Here is a 17,150-nt window from a genome sequence, read left to right on the forward strand (position 1 = left end):
CGAAAATGTTTTAACAAATAATTAGGTGAAAAAGTAAATTTAGAAACTCTACATACAGAATTTTCAGTTTTCTTTATTAAAATTGTGTATGAAATCTGTTTTCATTTACTGGAAAAATAATACAGATGAATGACAAGCACTTGATCATGTATATGAAACTAGAGGTGTAACACAAAAGTGCAATTAGATCTATAACACTTTCAGACTCAATATAGGGTCTATAACAACAAAAATTTATAACAAATTACTGATACAGATAAAATGCGAGAGTAATATGAAAATGTACAAACGTTTAATTTCACAACGGATATAAAGTATGAAAAATGGACAAATTGAAACAGTATTACAGAAGTAACGTCTAGCATAAATTAATGTATTAATCAACTGATTTAAAGAAACTGACTCACACACAAGAATCTGCCTCTATCTCGCTACGGAAGCAAATACTGAAATTAATGTATGACGTTAGTAATAATAATAATAATAATAATAATAATAATAATAATAATAATAATAATAATAATAATAATAATAATAATAATAATAATAATAATAATAATAATAATAATAACAGAAAATCTGAAACTCAGATTTCCTTTAGACAAGGATGAACTAGACAATCTGAATAGATAAAAATTTGGATTTAGCCAAGGGCGCCCATGTTGTGGTTTCCAAGGGGGGGCGCAAGTATAAGCGACATTTCAAACGTACTCTAAAAGTTTGCGGTAACTATTCTAAAATATCTATTGGGCTTTCGATAATCCGAAGCACAATTTCTTCTAAAGGGGAGGCAAGCGCCCCACATTACCCCCCCCTGATGGGCGCCCTTGTATTTAGCCTATTTCCATTGATTAATCTCTCAAGAAGAAATTTCAATTTTTTGTCTTTCCTTTTGTATTTTGTGATTAATATTCTCGTATTAAATACTGTTTTATAATTCAGGTAGACTCAATCTAAATTTATATGTATATACTTCTGCACATTTGGAATTTCCAATGCAATATAATATACATAGTAAAAATTAAAATATTACATTGTAAATTCCAAACGTACAGAAGTGTATATCTATCCATCTATCTATTATAATTATATCTATATCTATCTACCTATATCTATCTATCTGTATCTATATACAGGGTGTTTCAAAACAACACCGACAACGTTTGGGAGGTGATTCCTGACACCAAGATAAGACAAAAAGTATAGACTACCTGAGTGCACAAAAGCCTCCATTCGAAGTTCTAGGCTGTCGAAAACATGAAAAAATGAACTTTAAAGGTTCATAGTTCCAAAACTATGGGACTTACCGTAGTCGTGTCAAGACTTCACTTACGAACTAATATGTGCACTATCCAAAAATACATGTTTCAGAATCCTAAGGTACTTCCACAACAATTTTTACAGAGGGAGTTTGTCTACGGGCATATAATTTGAAGTAGTCACCAACTACCTCTATAAAAATAGTTGCGGAAGTACCGCAGGATTCTGAAACATGGATATTTGTGTAAATCAATTTTTTTTTGCAAAACACGTAAATTGACTCATAACTCATACGTATGGATGTTCTGTCGCTAATTTTCAGTTTTTTTTTTTTTTTTTTTTTAGTTGGAGTAGCTTAGAAACTATGGAGCAGAATAAAGAATTTTTCATTTCTACCGATAACTAATCACATGAGGCCTCTGTAAGGGGAAACTAGGGAAATCGTAGTTTTCATAAATTAACACTCTGAATTGGCAACACTGCTGATGTTTCAGTGTATCAACAGGTGTGTTAAGGATCTGTTTACATTATGTAATTCCTGAAAACAATAAAAAAGAAACCTTGAAATTATCATAATAAAACTCTTACTTACAAGCACCTGGCAACACTGGTATTATCACGAAATAAGTTATGAGCTCTATAGCAGATGCTGGAAGTACCCCTGTTTTGATTCAAACACTGGTTCACACGTTTCATCATGTTGGTAGCAACTTTACGAAGAGAACAAGTGTTAATGTTCTCAGTGACACAGCGAATGTTCTTTTTCAGGTTTTGCATAGTTCGAGGATCGTTTTTATATACCTCTTGCTTTAAAGTAGCCCCATAGAAATGGATAGCAGTGTTGCCGGGTGCATGCAAGTAAAAGTTTTATCATGATAATTACAAAGTTATTTTTTGGTTGTTTTCAGGAATTGCATAATGTAGACAGATCCTTAACATACTTTTTAATGCACTGAAACATCAGCAGTTTTGCCAATTCAGAGTGTTAATTTATGAAAACTGCGATTTCCCTAGTTCCTCCCTTACAGCGGCCTTATCCGATTAGTTATTGGTGGAAATGATTTTTTTTTCTGCTCCATAGTTTCTAAGTTACTCCAACTAAACAAACTGAAAATTAACGACACAACATCCATCCATACACATAAGTTATGAGTCAATTTACGTGTTTTCCAAAAAAAAAAAAAAAAAAAAAAAAAATTACATCTTCGGTTACATCTGGCAATACTGTGTGGTTCCTAGTGCATTTTAATCGTTGCTTCCCAGTTTAAAAATGTATACATGAACATGGTTTCATTTTGGTATTACCATTATTTGTGTATCGCTTCTGGTTCAAACGTTCTACTATCCTAAACTTCGGGTTGCATTGTATATTGGACACCCTGTATTTTATTTCTAAAATAAACATTTTTGTTTGATATTTCCATACCATAACACTTGAGCCCAGTGGCGGCCGGTGGATTGTGGTTTACGGGTGTTGCAGTACGAATGATCGGAGACAGAAGATATAAAATGGACTCATTGACTAATCAGCATAACTTTAGATGCAAATGCTATGTGACATGTGAAATTAAATAAAATTATGTTTTTAAAAAATAATAAAAAAATAATGCAGGACATTTTGTCAGATTAGTCACCTCATTTAATTAATTAGTAAGTCCATTCTCCTCTCTCTGATTGGAGTAAATTTCTTTAATATATGCTTGTTGAACTCTGGTATTCCCATTATCAGGTCTTTTTCGATGGAAAGCATAACTAATGTGATAACCTTTCTTGGAACATTCAATTCCTTGAAAGTGTCAATTCTCTTCGATGTGGAAAAATGCATGTCTCCGTTTGCCAACGTCATAGGTACAGTTAATATTAATTTCAGAAGCTTTGTAGATTCACTAAATATTTTTTTTTCTAAATTATTGCGAACAATTCATTCTAGCAAACCCAGTCCATGACAGTGATCCAAATTCTTCTGCAGCGTAGACTGAAGACAGTTCGTTGCAGAGATTAGTGTTATTAAAAAAATGTAAATTGAACACACTTTATTCACAGTTTATCTACAAAAATTTAAAACAAATTGTGGAAATATATCTAAGGCAAACAACATTGCTGACATAAGATGTCCTAAGGATATTTTTCGAACACTTTTCTGAATTGCCCTTCGCTTGTTTTGTCTAAGCCTTAATTGCAAGTTTTTCCTCAGTGGAGAGCTGGGCAAATTGCTTTTTTTTGTAAGTTATTTACGGAAGTCATGGTATAGAATTCACTGAAAATTTGTAGGTTATTTACAGAATTATAGCACACACAATGCAGATAAATCTAATAACTAAAAACCAAAACAGCTGATTTAAAAAATACAACTGATACAAAAGCTAAAACAGTTGATACAAAAGAGATATAGTATATGAATCGCGAATGTCACATATACACCATCCCACACACGTGCGTGAAAGAAATACTACATTCCAAATCATCCGTCTTGGTTGTAAGCAACACATGATGAACACAATATACTTCCACATCAGAGGAAACAATGCTTATCAATGTGATACGTTCTGGAAAGTAAACTTGAAACCCACCAGATGTAGGATCAGCATGTAACAGAAGCCGAAGTTAAAGAAAGTCAAAACAAACAGCACTGCCAGTTCTACACCCAGAAATGTTTGTTGGGAGGGGTCCAAAGTATTTGAGGGGGTCCAATACGTGTATGTAATATCGAACCTGTCTTATTTTGCACCCGAAAAGACGATAATTCCCTGGGTAATTATTTACACATATATTTCTTTAAAAAATGATAGAACTATTATTTTTAAGTATATAACAAAGGAAAGAGTACATGATGAGGCGTAAAATAAAATATTTAGCCTACATTAATCATTTCTCTGTTAAACAAGTATAGTTCGTTAAGAAAGTCTACAAATGTTAGTCGAGCTTCGAAATTTTGGGGAGGTCCGAAGCCGGTGGACCCCCCTCGTGGCTGCGCCCCTGAACATTGCTAACTAGTCCCAAATTCAATGTGGCGTTTACCATCATACAGTTTTATGTGGAAAGTTATCAAGGGTATAAAATACATTTGTTTTATAAAAAAAATATGTATATACTAAAATACTATTCACAGAGGGGAGGGGGATCCTATATATTGACATATTAATATTTGGTTCACAAATTACTGTACAAGAAGCCTTCATTATCTATATAAGCGAAGAATTAACTTGTAAATGCGTATTTACTTTCATTTGTTTTCTACTCTATTAGCATACATATTTTCTTTCTTATTTTGTAATTTTGGGATCACTTTTTTGTCATTATGTTGATTTACTTCAGTATAGCCCCGTAATTTAAAAATTTGAATATATAAAAATAAATTCCATTTGTAATTGGTAGTTAAATAAAATTCAGAAATCTTATTTAGCGCGAAAAACTTTCTCGTTCACTGGAAACCGTGCGGCGTTGTTGCAGAAGCAGTGCAGCGAGCAGGGCCTTTAACTTCTGAGATAGGGGAAAGGAGACTTAACATTCGCTCCAATTCCCGCGCTGCAGAAATCTGGTCGTTGTATGTTCGCTGCAACACAATATAAATTAGAGAATCTGTAACGAATTGTTTTCCACTTTTTTAAACGGATTAATGGATTTTACATTTATGGAAGTAATAAATATGTTATTTAAAGTATATGGAAGTATTAGAAAGTATTTTTTCCTGTTCTTTACTACTACTGCTAATAATATTTTTTTAAAAATACTTTGGTCGTTGCGCAACGCTGCAACATTAACAATAGCCGCCACTGCTTGAGCCATAAGATGTGAAAAGGAGTTTGAAGATAATGCTTTAAGAGAACTTTGCTGAGGAAGATGGGAGGTCGCACTAAAATTTTTGCCAATTATTAAATAATAGGCGTAATATAAGGTTATAAGAAGTTAATATTAATAACAAAATAGTTCAAATAAATCTACTTTTATCACTATTTATGTCGTTTCCATTACCTGCACTAAGTATATATGCCAGTTTGCACACATATACCTTAGTTTCCTACAACTCAATGCGCAGAACTGGGAACATAACAACTGTATTCCCTCTGCTTTATCTTCATCTATGAAAAAATAAAAGATTAAACTGTTGATACTTTTTCTATTATTATCAATTTAATAAACTTAAAGCAGAATGAAACTTGAATGTTTCAGCTGAATGAAAAATAGAGGTAATCTACTTTACTTCTATCTAATCTAATACAGTCATAACTTCTTGAGTAAATTAATGGAATTAAATCTAATTATCATTTTGCTTGCTTGAAATTCGAAACATTCCTATGAACTTACCATTCAAATGTGTATATATACGAGGTGTGTTCAAAAAGTATTAAATCTTTGGTTGGCAAAAATACATTTATTAATTTGGAAATCCGAAACACTAATCCTCTTCAAAGTAGTCTCCTTGATAATGCAGACACTTCTCCCAGCGCTGCCACCATTGTTGGAAACACTTCTGGAATGCAATTTTTCGAATGGGGCGCAACCGTGTTGTTGCATTCCGCGTGATGTCATCTCTTGACTCAAATCGGGTCTCTATGAATGACATTGTCAGCTTGGGAAATAACCAAAAGTCACACGGAACCATGTCGGGTGAATAGGGAGCCTGACGACACATAGGAATGTTGTGTTTGGCGATGAAAACATGAATCAAATTTCGCGGACACTCCTCGTGCCCAAATCCTCATTCAAAATTGAATATACCGATTTAATTGAATGCTTTCCGCTTGGGTATCGCCAAGCTTTTGGCAAATTTTGATGGAATATCACTGCTCAAGTTTTTCTGTCATTTTACAAAAAAAAAAAAAAAAAAAGCGGAAATCCTACGACCGCTCACTACACGTCTTCACTCCTTGACCGACTGCTAGTGACTGACGCTTCCTGCAGGTGGTAAAAAGTTCACGACTGCACACGAGTGTTCCCGCCAAGTCTCCCGCGCTTCATTGGGTTACGCGATAAAAAAAAAGGTTCGATAATTTTTGAACACACCTCGTATGAGAGAAATAAATGAACTAGATACATTGAACTATAATTCTACAGAAAAGTTTGTACTTGAAACAGTCTTTTCAAAGTTATCTCAACATCGAAAGAATTAGTCTTTTAGCTAGGCTGATTTTAGCTACGTCGTCATTCTTTTAAAACAGGAATTAGAGCCGTAAAAATAATTCTGGTTACAAATTATTTTTAACTTTTTGGACCTTTTTACAGCTAAATTCTGTAATAATTAAAACTTTTCGTTCACTAGTACTTGACTTACAAAATGTCATTGACTTGTAATAGTAATCTTCTGATTTAGAGAATAAAAAGAAATCGGCACAAAATTTGTGGTGCAGAGCTCAGTCTACAAATTACACAGATTATACATGGAAAGGAAAGGAAAACGTAATAGAAAATTATTGCAATGAAAGTTGACATGCAGTATTAGAATACATTGAGATTAAATAGGATAACTTAACTAAATATTTCCAAAGTGTTTTGCTTTAGCATCTTTGAGATGTTCTGTGACTCGTGCCTTTAAACTTGCTTTCACCATGCATATGTAATTCTCCAAGTAACTGCATTTCTATCTCACGGACTCTCGATTTTTCATTGGAGTAAATTGGGTAACATTTTTTCCCAAAGTTTTGAGAAGTTTTAATGCTGTGCACAAACCATCTATCCATTAAAATGCTACAATAGCAACAAAAGCGTTTTTTTTTTTTTTTTTTTTTGAGGAGTTGAGTTTAAACAAGGAATAGGTTTTAATATAGGATATACATTTTTGTTGAAGTATTTATTGATTTATGGGACATAATTCATTCTATTAGCATGGATCATCAAGTAGTTGCATATTGAACTGCCTCTAGAGGGTTACGCCCTCTCTCTCGGCAAGTGATATACTGAAAACAAGTGCAAACATAAACAACGTTAGTTGGACAATGTGATATAAAGAAAATAACTAGTGCTAAATAGAACGAGTACATTCAATGGTGCTGAAATAGATCTATGTGCATGAACATAAATAATAAACATTGTATGATATTCAACTGTGGAAAAGCTATACATATCATGAGGAAAAAATTAACAATAAATAACTGGAAAAAGGTGATAGTATATAATGATAAATGATATATAAGACTACAAGGTGAACATAATTGAAATTGTAATTACTGTATCATGATTGATGAGATGAAAGTGCCTTATACGCCACAACACAGTGAAATGGTTAATAGTAACGAATGCATGTTATTCTTCTGTCTTGGGGCGTCTCAAGACTGATGTAGACATGGGGAGCCCAGATTAATGGTGAGGAAGAACAGTGCAGCTATGGAAAAAGATGAGGGACGGCTTGATGAATGATCTGACGTTGAAAGAATCTACGATGAAAGTGATCCATAGGAAGGTTATTTACGTGAAGTGTGATCAATATACTCAACGGTGTATGACAATATTTGAAAGAGGAATCCTGCTCAGAATCTATGAAGATTGTGTCCAGAAAAATATCTTTATGAGATTCTAGGCATTTGGCTATATATCGCTTACGTAAAAGTGAGATATGTTCTACAAGTGGTGGAAAGTCTATTCGATTGTATAATTCTCGGTTGGGATATGGTAGTTTGATGCGGTATGCTAAGCGTACTGCATGGCGCTCCATAATTTCGAGCCTACTGTAGAACTTAGATTGAGCTGGAGACCAAGCAATATGGCCAAATGTAAGAATGCTGCGCATGAACGCTTTATATGTGTTGATAAGCAATTTTGAGTTTAGTCCCCAATGCTGTCCTACTAGCCTGCGAAGTAATTGCAACCGATTTTTTGCTTTAAGCACAAGTTTCTGGAAATGAGCAGTCCATTGTAATTTATTATCGTACGTTATTCCTAGATATGTAACTGATTTAGATGGTTCTAATCTGTGTGTTCCGACAGTGATATCAAGACGATTGGGGTTACGGTGAACTTTACTGCGGCATTTAGGTGGTATGATGACTAGGGTCTGAGTTTTCTCTTCATTGACGGTGAGCTTCCATTTCCTACACCACACAAGAAAGTTATTAACTGTGAGTTGTAAGGTTCTATTAATTTGTTGTATAGTTGTTCCGAGAGTTAAGAAAGCGGTGTCATCGGCAAATTGGAATAAATAAGTAGGAGGAGCAGGTACTGGTACGTCTGATGCATATAATATGTAGAGAAGAGGTGACAGGCTGGACCCTTGAGGTACCCCGGTATATGGAAATATAGGATGGGAGATGGAACCGTTGATACAGACATATGCGATTCGATTGAGTATGAATGAAAAAATTACTCTAACGTAAGTAAGGGGAAGTCCAAATTTTAGCAATTTATAAAATAAACCATAGTGCCAAATTCGATCAAATGCTTTCTCCAAATCCATTAAAATTAGACAAGATGGTAGTGATCTGTTATACTGGTTTACAAGTGTAGTCGTTAATCGAAGCAACTGATCATTAATACTATATGATGGTCGAAATCCGGTTTGGAAAGTGGGAAGAAGTTGATGGTCTTGCAAATATGGATGTAAACGTTTCACTAGAATCTTTTCAAATATTTTCCCCAGTGTGGCAGTTAGTTGTATCGGTCTATACGAACTTACAGAATTCGGAGGCTTGTTCGGTTTTAGGAACATACATACTTTAGAGACTTTCCACTCAACTGGATAATATCCTGTACGGAGAATAAAATTATAGATAACTGCAAGAAGCAGAAAAAACTGTACTGAACATTCCTTGATAAGTCGGTAAGATATTTGGTCAAAACCAGGCGCTGTATTACGTTTCCTTTTGATACTCGTCTGAATTTCATCAGAAGTTATAGATACTGTTAACGGTTGCGTTTCATCTAAGGTATGTGTAGGTGACGGTTGCAATAGTTGAGTGATGTTTTTTTCAGAAAATCTAGGACTATCTTGATGTGGTTCAACAGGCGGAGTGAACACAGCTTGTAAATGAGAGGCGAAAGCGTTGGCTTTATCGCGATCTGAATGTAAAGGATCGTTGTTTTGAAACAGTGGATATTTTGTTGTTTTTTGCTGTCCTGTCAACTGATGGAACTTTTTCCAGTAGCGTGTGGGATGAGTTTCATCGTTTAGTTGATTACATGTGTTGTGCCACGTCAACCGTTTATGGGCAACAATATAGTTATGCACAGTACGTTGCCATCTACGTGCCTGTGTTAGATATTCAGGATTACGAGTACGCTCATATTGTCTATAATAATGACGAGATTTTCTGACTAAATGCAAATATTGCGGAGGCAAAATTGGCTGATAAGTTTTACCGTGATAAGTAGGAATGTTGTTACGTGCGCTGGTGGTGATGGCCTTGGTGAGTGTAGTTATGGCTGAGTTAAGAGTTTCCTCGGTATCCGGTGGCCGTACAGTTTCTAAAGCAGCGTCAATATCTGAGCGATATTTCTGCCAATTCGTTTTGTCGTATAAGTATATAGTGCGTTCTGCTGTATGAGAAATATTTTTACGTACATCATTGACTGTTATTTTTACCGGTAAATGATCACTACCTATGCAATCCAAGACTTCGATATGACATCTGTCTATGAGTGAAGTGGTAGAAAGAACAACATCCGGTGTAGTTTGGCTACTTGGTCTTGTGTGTTTCGGAAGGGGATATATGTGACCATGTAAGTGAAGTGCTATATGGTCAGCAAACTGTCTCTTTTCCCTCTCGGAGCGGCTATGGATATTGATGTCTGCTAGTATCAGTAGATGCCTGTATGATTGAAACAAACGGCTGAAATACTCGAATGGTATCACCTGTCCGGGACGTACATAGATTGTTGCTATCGTAAGTGCTATGTTAGGTAGATAGATAGTGGCTATAAGATGTTCAGGAAGTCGATAAGGAAGCTGAATCTGATGCTGTCGGTAAGATAATTTGTTATTGATGCCAATTGCAACTCCACCTTGCGCTCGAGCATTATCTACTGGAAAATCATAGCGCATGAGTTGATACCGTGGAAATCGTAATGGCATTGATGGTTTTAAAGCCGTTTCATTCAAAGCAAAAATATCAATACATTCTTCTAGAAGCAAGTGTTCGAAAAGAGTTTTGTGTTGTGGTAATGATCGAATGTTCATAAATAAGAAAGCCAAACCCATGATGATGATGCAAGCTATTTGCTTAGACAGCAGTTTCTTTTGGAGATATGTGAAAGTGCACATAGTTCCCGGAATATGTGGCATACAGATTAATATTGAAAATGCTCGTGGCGGCAGCGATAACATGTTCGAGGATGAACTGTCGTTGAAAAGGAAAAATGTTCTGAAGGACAAGCGTGAAATATCGGAGGAAGTTTTCAACTGTAAGACCTGCTGCGATAGATTGGTGGGCATGAACCGGTGGATCAGTTGTACGTAGTGGAACTGTGAGTTCAGGATGATCTGCGGGTGGAGCTGGCTTAGCTTTACATTTGTAGCTGTATGTAGGATGTGACCCGGGACATACAGAGCAGTGAGCAGGCTTTTGATGATTCGGACAGTCTTTGGTCTCGTGCTGTTCTGCACAGTATCCACACTTAGGAATGTTTGGACATTTTGACGTTACATGCGAGTTATAAATCTGGCATCGTTCGCAGCGAATAGGTAGGGGCGAATTGGTACGTGAAGGTTCGACTCTGTGCCTTTGCTTAAAGATGTACGCTCCCTCCTGAAGAAGAGTATCAATAGATGATTTATTGGAGCTTAGCACACGAACCATGTACGTAGGTCCCATTTGATTTCTGATGCGAATGCATTTATCGACAGGGATGCCTTCAGCTGTAAGCTCTTCGAGCACTTCTGCATCAGTGATCTCAGGTAGAACACCACGGATGACAACAGATAGCATTGGATTCTTGGACGGCGGAGGTGTTTGCTTGACTTTACTAGTAAGCTGCTTCATTTTCGCATTTTTTCCAAAGATTTCATAGCTAGCTTTGTTGCGTAGTGTGGTTCCAAAGTTTTGATCCTCTGAACGTATAATGACACCATTCTTGGTGAAGACTATCTGTTTGATGCTAGCACGGGGTAGGTACTTTACAACTTGGTTGAAAATTAGCCGTGGATTACTGTACTTCGGATCGAAATCTGTTAACAGAAATGAATAAACAGGTGCACGTTGTGCAAAGTGATTGTTAGGAGTTTGGTTGTTATCAAGAGTTGCGTTAGACGAACATTGCATAGGTTCCTCAATGCTGGTAGATGGAGCAACATAGTGCGGTGATTTAGAGCGAGAGCGCTTTTCAACGGATCCGATACTGCTTTCAGAAAGCTGTCTACTACGGCGCTGTTGACGGGGATCCCTCCCCTTATCCCCCGGAGGTGGCGGGTCTGGGCCCTTAACTACCGGAGGCAGACGATGCATGGTCTCTCGGACCAGTAATATCCCAAAGAAATGCAATAATAGGCACTCGAGTGGCTTGAATCACGATTAGAAACTGAAACTATTATCGAGTTATCCTGATAACAAAGAGACGATAAATAAGTTTCACCCTCCAGTACTGAGAAGCACTGTCAATCCCAGTGAGAGCGTATGGGTGCTGGTCTCGATTGTGCGTATGCAACACAATGTCATAGAAGGCACGTTAACACTTCCCAGCTAGGCTAGGCTCGGTTCAAAAATCAGCTTGTGACGTATGGTACGTCAAGCTGCTAAGTATGAACAAAAGCGCCTGAGCTCCAACCTATAACTTTGGATTTCAAACCTTTGATTTACGGTTATTTGTGATTTCACGTTCATAAAGACAAATATTTTAAAGTATTTGTACTTTAAATAAATTATTTAAATAGACCAGTTTTTCATAAAGTTCTTTTCTAAATTATTGTTCAAAGCCTTTGTATATTAATAGGCCTTTTCCAAAATCAATGCACATGAATTGTGCTGCCATCTTTGGAATTCCTTTAAACTATACGTTTCTAGATGTTTATATGTTTGTGGCCAATCCTTTCGACAATGAGATCTCGGAATCTACATCTCTAGAAAGATGACGTTTTCACTGATCGTTTGCAAATTTTATCTAGATTGTCAGTTCTAATTGAATATTTAAAAAAAAAAACATGGCCATTATTTCTTTATTACATTTTTACAGATACACTTGAAGTTTTGAAATTAGAAAAAAAATCACCATCTCCTATGGATTATACATTCCAACACCACATAATTGTATACGAGGGTTGCACATCTCTCAGGCGTTTGTTTCATGGCCAAATGATAATGAAAAACGAAGGATAACCATTTCTCTACTCTAAGTTGAATCTTTATTGTTTGGAGTGTTTTTGACCAATGAACACCATATATCACTGACATTATAATTAATTGTGTGTGTAATCTATTTGCTTATTACATACTGCATGCAAGAAGAAAGAAAACACTGATCATACATGAATTAAAAACTCCAACAGGAAGTAGGCTCAAATCTTGCAAAATATTGAAAAAGTAATCGAAAAAATTTCCCCTTTATGGTACCTCTTGCCAATTTTTATCAAGACGTCTTTCATTTGTGTTTGTAAAGGGATGTGTAGAGATGTGAGGAATAACAAGGAGATTCATGCTCATATGTGAATGATGCGCTGTGTAGAGAGTGCAGGTTCAGCTAGTCTATATATTAAAATGATAGATTTATATGTTTGTCCCCAATCCTTTCGACAATGTGATCTCAAAAACCACAAGTGGTAGAAATGTGCCGTTTTCGCTGGTCGATTCTAAATTTTATGTAGCTTGTCTAGTTCTCATTCAAATTTTCAAAATGCGTGTCGTTATTGTTCTATTCAACATTTCAGGGGCCGTTTCGAGCCCATAAGATTAACATTGTTGCAGGCCGAAACTACGGTGTTAGGCAACCAGTAGAGAAGTTACATATGGCGAGTTGACGGAAATTCCAGGAGCATTGCTTAAATCTGAATGGCAAAACCTATTGCATGGTGGCAACTTCAAAGGCTTCAAGAGACGCAATGAGGCGTATTCGGAAGGATATGGATTTATTAGGAAAAAATATTTCCATTTGATATGTGCTACTTCTATAAATTTGCTACAAACTCACTCCAACAATAAATAGCAAATATTCTAACGTTTGATTCTGGTTTTGACGGTGAGATTGTTAATTCCTTGGTAAAATTATTTACGATATCCGGAATCATCATCTATTTGAGTAGTTCAGTCTTTTGCAGACAATACAAGATCAACAACAACAACAACAACAAGAAAAAATATATATATATACATACCTTCATCGACGACAAAACTAAGATCTTGATTTTGATGTCTTTCTACCATTTCTAAGTCAATTTCCTTTCCAACACTGTAAACAAAACAAAACAAAACAAAACAAAACAAAAAATGTGATCATGTGCTTAAAGCGAAGAAAGAAGAAAAAGTTAAAAAACTTATTCCAAAACTATTGTCGTCCGTACGAGAGATCTTTCGTCAAGTAATGAAATTCTTACTTGTAATAAAATTTTTGCTAAATGCAAAATGTTACTATTCGAATTTTTTAGTCTAAAAACGATTTATTTTTCTAATCACTTTCATCACTTTCTTCACCTTAAATCATAATGTATCAATTAATTTTCATACAAGCGTATTGAAAGATAGAATAGATTTTTAAATAATATTTACTTGATTTTTTTAAAAAGCAAAGCTATATTTTATTCCAATTACCCTCTAGAGTAGTTTCAAAACGGATATCTCTCTTAAAAATTTCCAACACTTTTGCGAAAATCAGGAAAGAGTTCTTAACATTTTCTTTCATTTGTTTATTTTTGGCAAATTTGTAGTTCATATTTACTATTAATATAATAATTGTCATTACTATAGAAGTTATAACACAGGTTGAGAAAAAATGAAATGAAATCTTTGAGTTTTACGTCCCACGAATATGCCGGTTAGGCTAAAGGAGACGGTGATAGTGAGTAATGAATGAAATGGTTGAATAAAGAAAGTGGGAGGAAACGGGAGAACCCCGAGAAAACCCACGCACACGGTGTTTGTCCACCACAAGATTCACTTGGCGGGGGATGGGATCGAACCCGGGACCCCAAGCACCAGAGGTGAACGCTCTACCACTGAGCCACCGCCCCCCCCCCACTTGGTTGAGAATCAAGTAGAAGAGTAAGTTTGTTTTTTTTGCTAAAGTATGAGAGGGAAAAATTAAACACCTTAGCAAAATGAATATTTTTTTTTCATATTTAAATTCGTTAAAATCAAACAGCTTTTAATAATGAAATGAGGAGAAATGAAATCTTTAAGGTTTATGCCCCACGGTTATGCCGGCTAGGCTAAAGGAGACGGTGATGATGAGAAATGAATGAAATGGTGGGATGAAGAAAGTGGGAGGAAACGGGAGAACACCGAGAAAACCCATGCACATGGTGTTTGTCCGCCACAAAGTTAACTTGTCGCGAGCTGGGATCGAACCAGGGACCCCATGCACCAGAGGTGAACGCTCTACCACTGAGTCACCGCAGCCCCAATAACTGCTTTTAAATGTATATTTTCTACTAATTTACAATACTTATAGGATATGAGAATAAGTTAATGCAAAGTAGTACAATGCATTTAGCTTGTACCTCTGCATTCCTTCTGTTTATTTGTTAAATATTTTCTCAAAACAAAGCAAAACAAAACAAAACAAGATACAGTGTTACAAAGATACGTCCACTGTTCTAAATTAACATGTACCCAACAGTGTTTATTAGTAACTATAGTAGTAAATAGTTCAAATATGTTACAAAACATAAATAAATATTAAAAAAAAAAAAAAAAAACTATTGAAAGACTTTCGCCCATGATTCATCATATAGGGGGGAGGGAGGAGGAACATAAAAGAAAAAACGGATAAAAGTGGAACTTCAGAAAGCCAATAAAATTTAACGTTCCTCAGTACCACTTTTTTTGTAATATTTCGCTTTTCAACTTCTTGCTCTCTCTTTCTCTCTCACTCTCTCTCTCTCTCTCGCTGTCTGATGAAGCATCAGTGAAAGAAACTACAAGAAATTTTTAAAATTTAAGCTATACTAACTTTGTTTGCTTATCTAAACACCGAATTATTTATTTATTTATTAATTTTTTTGTCGTGATAGGATACGATCTTATGATACATGATATAATCCGATACAAAGAGTCAATAATTTTACAAAGTAACGTAGCACAAAACAAAATATTTAAAGTACAAATACAATGACAAAGGTATAATTGAAACTGAAAAATTACAAGTGACGCTTATTTGGCATTTAACCCTTTTAGGATTTGCATTTTATAAGGTAAATTTTACATTTTCACTCAAACAACTACTGCTTCCTTACCATTTATCGTAGGATCATACCTCGTTCTTTTTAGGATAGAGCGTACTTTCTGACGGTACAATTCACTTGTCCGTATTATACACCAGGAAAACCGGGAGACTTTTCGGAAAAAAAAAAACGAAATTTTTGCCCCCGTCTGGCCCGGACATGGGTTCACTTAGAGGTTTGATTTTTTTTTTTAATATACGTTGTTATATATTAATACATAATACATGTTCAAGATTTCAATCTTGTATCTTGAAAACTGAGGTCGGGAGAAATTTTTGCAAGTCTGAAGGTGATCTATTTTTTTCATGTATTTACATACATATATATAAAAAAAATACTTCAAAAATGTACTGCGTCAATACTATTTGACCTAAAGTCATGATTCAAACGCCACTTTCTTCAGTATAACGAGACCTTTCCCACGGTATCACTCGTATGTGCGTATCATACACTTGAACCGGAAAATTCGGGAAAAACCCGGACATTTGTCTTCAAAATCCCAGCAAAATATTTTGCCCCTCTAGCGTGGACCTTGGTTAACGTAGGGACTTGATTTTTCTTTCTAAAAATGCGTTATGTATATAATACGTGTGCAAAATTTCTACCTTATATCTTGAAAACAAAGGGTGGAAAAAATTGTTGAAAAATTTTAATTTAGGCCCTATATCTATATTTATATACACACATATATACATTTATAAAAATTTATTACATCATTACTATTTGGCCTAGAGTCATAGTTTAAACGTCATTTTCTTCAGTATAAGAAGCCGTTTCCAACGATACTACTCACATGTTATACACCTGAATTGGAAAAATCGGGAAAACTGCAATTTTTTGTGAAAATATAACTCCCTCAGAACACTTGCGCCCCCTGAGCCTGGCCCTGGTTTCACGTAGGGATCTCAAAAGAATTTGAGAAATATTTAGATATACACACAATTTGTATGCAAAGTTTCAATCTGATACCTTTAAAATTAAAGGAGTGTAAAATTTTGAAATTTGCCTTAAGAATAAAATAAAAGAGTCACGCCCCTCCGCCCCCACTTGGCACCGCCATCCGGTTCCAAAATGCAACTGAGATGTTTTTGCTCCATCCTTGACTTGACCAATAATAATAATAATAATAATAATAATAATAATAATAATAATAATAATAATAATAATAATAATAATAATAATAATAATAATAATAATAATAATAAACCGGCTTAAATACCTGTTATAGAACCTAAATAAACGGTCAAAGAAGATACTACGCCATGGAAACAAAAGTTAACAAAAATACTAAAAAAGTTAGCATCATTGGCATATTGATGTGTTGGCTTGGAGTTTAATGTGAAATTTGAATGATATCCAACACATTATCATTATATATAAATAACAATAAAGAAATTTATATATTTAAAACCTGTAGTATATTTATGAAAGAAACGGATTTTGTGAATTTACAGTATGAATTGCTTCACGTTATTTGCAGGTAATTAGTCTTACAACACATTTTTCTGATCATTATCAATAACATTTCCTGCAAGTTGATATGTTCTATACCACGTGCACAAGATGAAAAAAATTAGAATAAGAAAGTTTTACTGTC

At 35.0% G+C, this 17,150-nt stretch overlaps 1 protein-coding gene across 4 annotated transcripts in view; it reads right to left on the minus strand.

Annotated features, from left to right (window-relative positions):
• LOC145686642 (phospholipid-transporting ATPase ABCA3-like) overlaps positions 1–17,150 on the minus strand; it is a 274,059-nt gene that overhangs the window by 79,765 nt on the left and 177,144 nt on the right. For all 4 annotated transcript variants that reach the window (XM_081760118.1, XM_081760117.1, XM_081760120.1 and 1 more), the window contains 2 exons: positions 13,490–13,563; positions 5,233–5,339 (listed from right to left, as the gene is read on the minus strand). In XM_081760118.1, coding sequence (XP_081616244.1) covers positions 5,233–5,339; positions 13,490–13,563 — 181 coding nt within the window. The remainder of the gene's footprint in view (positions 1–5,232; positions 5,340–13,489; positions 13,564–17,150) is intronic.

Source organism: Thermobia domestica, chromosome 5, assembly GCF_964235325.1.
Source record: "Thermobia domestica chromosome 5, izTheDome1.hap1.1, whole genome shotgun sequence".
NCBI lineage: Eukaryota > Metazoa > Arthropoda > Insecta > Zygentoma > Lepismatidae > Thermobia > Thermobia domestica.